The 9,238-nt window shown below is 39.1% G+C and overlaps 1 protein-coding gene across 1 annotated transcript in view; it reads right to left on the bottom strand.

The window, feature by feature from the left end:
* Positions 1-6,528: 6,528 nt before the first annotated feature.
* The window catches only part of espn (espin), a 46,678-nt gene continuing 43,968 nt past the window's right edge, over positions 6,529-9,238 (bottom strand). Inside the window, exons 14-15 of the mRNA XM_008288985.1 lie at positions 8,456-8,467; positions 6,529-7,292 (exon numbers count right to left, since the gene is read on the bottom strand). Coding sequence (XP_008287207.1) covers positions 7,145-7,292; positions 8,456-8,467 — 160 coding nt within the window. The 3' untranslated portion in view covers positions 6,529-7,144. The remainder of the gene's footprint in view (positions 7,293-8,455; positions 8,468-9,238) is intronic.

Here is a 9,238-nt window from a genome sequence, read left to right as displayed (position 1 = left end):
TTTTCCATAGCATCTTTATTCCTTAATGTCTGTCCTTCTACGGTGATTTTAATTGTTTTTTTATTTTTATTTTTTTTATGTCACAGGTCTCAGTTTGCTGTGTGATTCCCACCACACACTGGAACATAGGCTGAGGGTTGTCAGAACCTTACAGCACCAGATTGAAAATCTTATCACTAATGCAGAGTGAAAAGGGAAGAAACACACTTATTAAGGAAGCACAGAGAAACTGTAGCTGTCCCAACTGGGCCTTCATCAGATCAACACAAAGATCTGGAAAACACCACAGAAAGATGCTAAGATCTTTCCCCAGGAAGTTTCACCATCATTAACATCCTGAGTCACTCCTGACATGGCTGATTCACATCCTTTCTTGTGTAAAATGGCACAACCATTGTTACGACCATTCCTGTTGGACCACCTGGTTTCACAACCAACATCTGAAACTCCTCATTAGTCAGTTATGACTGAAGAAGCCTCTTGGATGAGAAGTGAAACATCTTCAAGAACCAAAAACAAAAGTAAAGCTGCTTTTTGCTGAAGCTACCATGACATGGACGACCAAGAATCTACACAGAGAAACCTGACAATGACAATACAACAACACAGCTGAAATAATAATAATGTGAACCACTGAAAAAGATTTTACATTTTTGTTCAAAACTGTCCTGATTATGGCGCCAAACGGCCTATTATTCACCATTAATTCAACATAAAATATTAATATATTTAATAATTATTTAAATGAATACATACATGTTAGAGCAAGATGTAAACAATACAACTTGGCAGCCAGAGCTTTTATTGGTGAGGTAATACTTCCTAAGTAGGCGAGCTAGATCATTGCCCTGCTAGCTCTTCTTTGCTGGCAAGCTATTTGATAAGATATTTTTAAAAAGAAATTATATTTGATCCCATTTGCATGTATTTTGTAATCCTAAGAAAAGAAGAATAAAAACTTTATCCATCAAAATGCCTCAGGGCAGTGTCCCATTTTTTCACAGTGTGTTTTCTATAAATATGGATGCTTAGTCATTTCGATGCATAATTAGATCCCACTACAAATTAAAGTTGAATCAAGCAGCTATTGTTTGTTTTCAGATGTTCATTATTATCAGAACACTACAGTATTTAAATTATTGACTGAGTTTGGGATCCAGTGTCAGTGTGTGTGATGCCACTTTTATGATGTTATATCAACAGGGTGACCACACGTCCTGTTTTCTCAGGACATGTCCTGTTTTAACGTGTTGTCCTGACCGTCCTGGTTGTTTTTATAAAGTGATGAAAATGTCCTGGTTTTTATTGTTTTCAGTGGGCCACTAAATTAGGGTGACCATATTCTGATTTCATTTGAGTTCACTGGCCTGCAGGTGCACTAGAAGTGGACCAAATACTTTGAGAAGGCCAAAAGCATTGCACGCTACTCAGAACTACTTCTTTCCACTTCCCTCTCACAGTGCGAATGTTGAGAGGGTTTTCTTATTGATGCAGAGCCAGCGGACGAAGGAGAGGAACCGGCTCTCTGTTGAGTCACTGAAAGGGATTCTATTTGTGCAATACGACTTCAAAGATACTTCCAGCAAAGACTTACATGCTTATTTGTTAAGCAACAAAAAAACTGCTGGGAAAGATCAGCTCTACAGCAAAATATGGACGACGGGCAAACAGGGAGGATGAGGAAGAAAAACAGGATGAAGAAGAAAACTAAAGATATAGATATTTTTTGTTAGTTTTTGTATGTTTGTGGGAGATATTTTTTTGATGAAGCTGGATTGTTACTATAGCAGAGGTTTTTTTTTTTTTTTAGTTATTTATTTTTTTCTAATGCAGAAGAGACATTATTACTCTTATTATTTTATTCATTTTTAAAAAAAATTTAATATCATAATAAAACATGTTGAGTAACCTCTGGGAAGCCTGTCTGAATTTGTGTCTTTGGTTATGTACAGTATTTGGTAATATAACAATTTTCTGTCCATACAGAGGAGGCCTACTGTAAATGTATTGAAATTAGAAGGCATCTTTGAGTAAACTTTGAGTATTATCTGAGCATCTCATAGCTGGGTCCAGTGTCCTGGTTTTCGGTAATCAAAATAAAGTCTCCCTATATGCCAATGGGAACTTTTTTTTTTCTTAATCAAATGAGATTTTAGCAACACAGTTGGGTCATTTCACTTGTTCCTTAAAAAAAAATACTCAAACTACATAATTATGCAATTTGTACTATTTTCCATTGTGGAAAGATATTTTTCTTAATGGAACTTTTTCGGTGCCAAATATGTTTTTTGTTTTTTTTTTTCTTCCAGTGCCAACATTTTCCAAACTCAAACATTTCATTTCCACTTCCATTCAGGCTAAGTTGTCGGTGCTTGGTAGTTTTTTGTGTTGTCTATTTTGGTTCCATGTTTTACGGTTTGTCGCTGCTTCTAGGGAAAAAAAACCCAAAACGCATTACGTCACCTGGCGAACTGTCGCGCGCACACAAGTTAAAACGAGGCGAACCTTGACCCGCGCGCTTAATTGCGGAAGTAAAAAAAAAGTTGAGGGAAACTTGAATCTGCGTGTCTGAAGTCACCGAATTACGCGACACGAGTTTGTGTTTGTCACAAGAGCTCCGGAGGAAACCCGCGTTGAGGAAACGTGTTTCCATCCGAGGAGACACGTCAGGTGTGTTGTGAAGTCCTTACGTACAGGTGGAGGTTTTAACAGACAGGTGGCTTGTTCCGGGATGTGTAGACGTGTCTTAGGTTCGTTTTTGCGTTTCATCTCTACAGCTGTATATTACATTAGATTCAACTTTATTGTCATTGCACAGAGTACAAGTAGAAAAACTACAAACTGCAGGTAAGTATCAAACCGGAAGTGCCAAAGAAGAGGTTAAGTGTGTTATGTGGTGTGTGCACAGTAACATACAGAATAAACAGTGTGGTATGAACACATTAAGATAACAATATAAAATGGTGCAGGAAGAGGTAGATGGCTATGAACTGGATCAAATCAAATCAACTTTATTTATCGAGCGCTTTAGAACAGTCACAGCTGAAACAAAATGCTGTACAAACAAACACTAAAAACAGCATAGAACAAATAAAAACAAGAACGAGGTCTCATGCTGGGTTAAAAGCCAGTGAATAAAAGTGGGTTTTAAGATTGGTTTTAAAAGCAGGCAGTGAGGAGGAACTGCCTGATGTGCAAAGGTCGGTCGTTCTACATTTTAGGAGTAGCAACAGAGAATGCTTGGTCCCCTCTGAGCGTTCGCTTGGACCTCGGTACCTCAAGGAGCAGCTGATCAGCTGACCGGAGGTACCGTGCAGGGGGTAAAGAAGCTTAGGGCAAAGCCATTTAAAGATTTAAAAACAAATAAAAGAATCTTAAAATGAACCCCAAAGTGGACAGGCAGCCAGTGGAGAGAGGCCAGGATGGATGTGATGTGCAGCGGGCAGCAGCGTTCTGGATTAACTGGAGACGTGCAAGGAAGGACTGGCTAACTCCAACATATAGTGCATTGCAGTCATCCGGCCGAGAGGTAATGAAGGCATGGATTGCCGTTTCAAAGCGCAGAGAAAAGGCTTCACCTTAGCAAGCTGCCTGAGGTGAAAGAAACTTGACTTAACCACCACTCTAATTTAAAATGGATGGATGAACAGAAAAGATAAATGCAGTATTTGCACATTATGAACAGTATTAAAGGTTTCTAAATTGAGGTAACGAGGTACAATACAAACTACGCTGAGCAAAATATAAAGGCAGCAAGCATGGCTTAGAGAGAAATGTTCAAATATAATTTCAATGCCGTGTCCTGGTGAGAAAAGGGCTAAATGTAGCCAACAGTGAGCAAAAAGGTTTGGAAGTTAAGTCAGATGTGTCCTGAAGGGTTATGATCAGACAGCTGCTATGACCAGTGACTGTAAAATACCGCCTTAAAATGCAGCTTTATTTAAATGACACCATGCCACAGATGACAAGAGAAAGGGAAAAATGTCGGCATGGCAGTTAGGGCTGTAGTCAGGCACTTGAACGTCCACAGCTTCACCATTTGTCATGTAAAAAATCCCTTTTGAAAGCATCATACGATGGAAAGCCTGATGCTCTGGTGTCTGACAAAATGACCCAGTCCACCCACTCCACTGAGCCCTTAAGGAAGAGCAAGACAGCATCCCACAAGGCATTGACTATTTCATTAACAGTAACACCATAATACATACTTATTCCCCTCCGTCACAAAGAATAGATTAAGTTTAATATAATATTACATGATGCGTTTGGGGCTGCAAGGTGGAGCGGTGGTTAGCATGTTGCCTCGCAGCAAGAAGGTCGCCGGTTCGCATCCTGGTGAGGACACCCGGGATCTTTCTGCGTGGAGTTTGCATGTTCTCCCCGTGCAGCGTGGGTTCTCTCCGGGTTCTCCGGCTTCCTCCCACAAGGTCTAAAAACATGTCGAGGTTAGTTGGTGATTCTAAATTGTCCGTAGGTGTGAATGTGAGTGTGCTTGGTTGTCTGTCTCTAAGTGTAGCCCTGTGATAGACTGGTGACCTGTCCAGGGTGTCCCCTGCCTTCGCCCTAAGTCAGCTGGGATAGACTCCAGCACCCCATGACCCTAGAGAGGATTAAGCAGTGTGTAGATGATGGATGATGTGTTTGTATTTTTGTTCAGTATATTTGATTAACTTTGTGTCGTGGTCCTGCTCGAAGTCTTAGAAAATTGGTTTATTCTGCACTTCTCTCTGCAACCAAGCGGTTATGTTTAGAAAAGGATTTCCATGGTTTCAGTGTTCTCACACAACAGTCAAAATCTTCATCATCTTGCCCAGACTTGAACAATTGTCTTTAAAATAATCTTTTGAAAGCAGAGAAAAGTAAATAAATTGCAGCTACAAACGCTTGCCCATTTTAAATTTGTGTATTTTCATTTTTACTTTATTATTATTACTTTCTGTTGATGATATTTGTTGTTGTTGTTTTCCTTTTGTATGTCAATGTAATTTTTCTTTTGCTCAGACCTAATTTGCAGTCAGCTCTGAACATTATGCGGTCAGTAAAGGTCAGATTTATTATGGTGATTTACAAAAATAGATTAATGTGAGTTTTTGTTGAAGGCAACACAAACACAAAACATTTAATTGGTGATTAAAGATTTATTTTCTTCATTTTTAACAGTCTGAAAATATAATTATACATCATTTTGCCAATATTCTATTCAAGCAAGGCTGAGACATGTAATATAATGCAATATGGAAACAATGAAATGACAAAAATTCTAAGGGTCACTATATACAGAGTTTTATATATATATTTATATATATTTATAGAAAATCAAATGGCAATTACATTTACATCATCTTCAATTTCAATGTCATATGGCATCCGATGAAAGTGAATTAGAATGTTTCCAAATAATCAACCAGTCCTTCGTGGTGACACAGTGTTTGCTTGATACCTTGTATTTGTAAATCCAACGTAAATGAAGTAAACACAGGATGTTTCCATAATGGTGGAATATTTCACAACGGGAGCGTTATTTTCGTGAGGTTTACTTGCTCCTAAGTGTGGCAGTGCAGATTCATGCACTGGTAAAAATCAAAATCTGTTTCTGCCAAAAATGTTCTGGCCACATTTTCATATGTAGCTTAAAACAGATGAACTTATTCTCTACCAACAGTGAATCTTTAAATACTTCAAAACCTGGAGCTGGAGGAAGCTGTTCAGATCAGAGAAATGATGCATGCTGTGTAGTAATCAACCTGGTATCTGTGCTGGTTCTATCATGTCTTTTTTTTTTTTTTTTAAACTACAGACGTTGGAGTTGAGTGTCGGACGCAGAAATTCCTCAAACATAGCCGGCATCATCCGAGGAACAGCTCATTTTTGATATGCTTGCCTGTGGCAGACAGAGAGCGCTCTACAATCTGTAAGCAGATCTGCTCATGAAAGATTTATCTCCCAGGTTAGTGGGACAAAGGCCGGAACAGGACACAGGACAAACTGATGTCTTTTCTCTACTTTTGCAATATTCAGTGTGCAGTTGAGACATCTGGTCTTTTTTATAGAAAGGCCATACCCATATACATAGAAAACTAGCTTTATGTGTCTTTTCTTTTTGTTATTCTCTTAAAATTCTGGGCGCCCGGGTCAAGTAATAATACACCACAACATGCTCGATACACATTATGCAACACATGCACACAACATTTCACATTCATGATCACAACAGCTTAACATTTAGGTCACATGTTTGGAGAATTCAATTGGAACCTGCAGCTTTTTTTTTCCCAGTGTAAAATAATGAAATTCAATTTGTTCATCTACATAATCTTTGCATTATTTAAAATATAGTTTATTTTTTTCATCAGTATTCCAAATCCACAGAGAAAATGACAACAAGCTTAACTAAAGAAGCAGATCAGCAGTGTTCGGATTTGCTTCTTACAAGAATTACAACTCTGGCAGTAAAATGAAGCCTAGAAAGTGCTTCTATGAGCTCGATACAAAAAATGTCATGACTAAGACGTGATAAAGACGTGATGCTATCTACATACAGAATGCATTAGCTGCTTCATGATGCAACAAGCCTTTGCTGAGTACGTCACCTTCGGATGACAATCGTTGGAGCTACGTCTCCGTTCATTACATAACTGTGAGTGAGGCTAGTAAAGGGACGATAGAAATGCAATAACAAGCATTTTCCTCATGGCAAAAAATGCTCACAAGTAGCCTCTTTTAATCTATCACAAGCCTCTTAAAACTACTGTTTGAAATATTTCTATTTCATATGTTTTCTAGTGATTTGTAGGAAAGCAGATAAAGATAATTTAGTTCAGGACACATGCATTTACAGCAAATGTTTTAAGCAAGGAGAGTCAGTGCATGTCAGATCTGTCGTGAATGCTAAAGGACCGAGAGTTTGTGTCCATGAGACTTTTCAGTGGGAGGTGGAGGATCCTTCTGTTGTGTTTAACCCAACATGAACCTCAGAGCCTGCATGGACAGCAGCAACCACAGCGCTGGTCTGTGTTTCTGGAGACCAAAGAGTGAGACGAGCTCTCCCCGGCTGTCCGGTGTTGGGTTGGAGGATTCGGGGATGGAGAGGTGCTGGGGAAGATGTGAGAGCGCTGCAGGGCAGTGGAGGGGGAGGCGGTCCAGTTCACTGTTTGGCTACATCCCCTTTCTTCAGAAGGATCTGCCGCTGCCAGGGGGCCAGTTTGGTTTCATCGTAGCCCATGGTCCGTAGTCGCTCCTGCTCCGTCTTCTCCTCTATCTCCTTCGCCTGTTTGGCCTGCTCCTCTGCTTTTCTGCAGGCATCCATGAAGAAACAAAACAGTGGTTAGAGTCGAACCGACAGTACATGTCTTCTTTGCTTTTAATCATTAGTTACAACAAATGGAAAATATCATGCTTTAACAGACTTTAGGCTTTTACATTTTTGAATCTGCAATGATTTGCCCCCACTCAGCCACAAGGTCAGGGAACCTACAGTTCATATGGTTGGTGTTCCAAATTAGCCCAAAGGTGCTTGATGGGACTGAGGTCGGGGCTCTATGCAGGTCAGACAAAATTCTTAAAACTAAACTTGCTAAACCATTTCTTCACGGTGTTAGCTGGAACTGGAAAGAGTCACAAAGCTGGAAGCACACGTTTGTCCAAAATATCATCGCTCACAGCAGCATTAAGATTTCTCTCCAAACCATGAAAAAGCGCACTTGTTTTCGTACTGGAACGTCCACATGCTTTGACTCAGTATAGTGTGTTTCTGCATGAATCTGTCTTATTGATGTTTTTTACAGCATCACTGTAACTTGCTATGGCAGGTCAAGCACAGGTCAAACTAGTGTAGCCATGGCTCAGTTCCCTCACATATGTCAAAGCTGTAATCTGGCAATAGCGGGACCCTGAAACTGGCTCACCTAAATGTAATGTAATGACAAGATAAAATGTCTGCTGCAAAAATCAGTCTTAGAGAGCAAAAGTATGTGGTTGGTTGGTGAATATCAGAAATTCTTTGACTCAGCTGAGTCCACGCAAGCTGAAGGCTGACGTGTTATTCAGAAAGTTCACCTCTAGTTTTAAAAAAATCAATTTTTTACCTTGTTAACTGGTCCATGTGATGTTTTTTATATGCTAGAAGACACATTGTGAGTAAAATCATAGCACTGGCTGAACATCCCATTTACATCAGCGAGAGTTCCATCTACACCATTTTAAGACAGGATGGGATTATTTTCATGGAAAATATGTGGCTTTGATACACAGAGATGAGTTATTAGGGATTTATTCAATGACCCAGAAGGACTTTTAAGTAATGGAGAATGATGTGACCATTTTTGGCCACTAGATGGAAGACTTGAGCTCATATTCATAGTGAATATAATATAATGTATCTTATGACATTAAATTCAGGGAACTTATTTTCACATTTTGTGTTGTGTAAATGTAGAACAAATAAAAATGTCCTTACCTTTTCTGTTCCCTGTCACATCAGGAGATTGAAAACACAAGAAGAAAAGGTGTAAAAATCTTAAACAGCAACAACAGTTCCACAAGTCACAGCAACTAGGACGCATGATTTAACCAAACTGTCAACTTTTCTTTCAAAGAATTATTAAAAACAAGAAGCTAGCCACCTCATGAACCATCTTGGGTTAAAGGTTAATTAATGCTGAAGACCAAACCCACAGTTTGGCGGTGAAAAACCACAGTTACACCATTTAGCTTCAGTGTAAATACAAGTGAGCACTGCCACCTTCCTCAGTTAAACAGACACAGGTCAAGTTTTTAGGAAAATGTTAACGTTCTATCTAAGCGAGTCTGTAGCTTAGTAAACTGTGGAGATCATGCAGAGATTTATGCTGAATTACATAACATTACAGTAGGCAAGAAGAATATCCTAAACGTCTCTGAACATACTGTGAGCACAGGTACCAGTCACAACATTCTGTGCTTTGCAGTGCATTTGTTTGGCAAAGCAGGCATTTTTTGAGTCATTGATAAGTTGATAAGAGTTTTCAGCAGAACTGCATTAGTTATTCTTGCAGGCTAGTAGGCAATGCATAAAAAGTACTTGTAATAAAATACATCAGTTCATCAGAGTAGTGCAGAAGAGCCTCTTAGTGAAAAATTATGGAACGTTAAAACAAGCTGTATGTCCAGTTTAAAAACACTTTGTCCAACAAAAGACTTTCCTATGACTTCATGGCTCCATTCTGTTGATCTTAAATAGTACATTTTAGTGGTTGTAATG

This window comes from Stegastes partitus, unplaced genomic scaffold (assembly GCF_000690725.1).
Source record: "Stegastes partitus isolate 25-593 unplaced genomic scaffold, Stegastes_partitus-1.0.2 Scaffold586, whole genome shotgun sequence".
Taxonomy (NCBI): domain Eukaryota; kingdom Metazoa; phylum Chordata; class Actinopteri; family Pomacentridae; genus Stegastes; species Stegastes partitus.
Note: the sequence above shows the minus strand (reverse complement) of the source record. Positions and strands in the feature narration are given on the sequence as shown.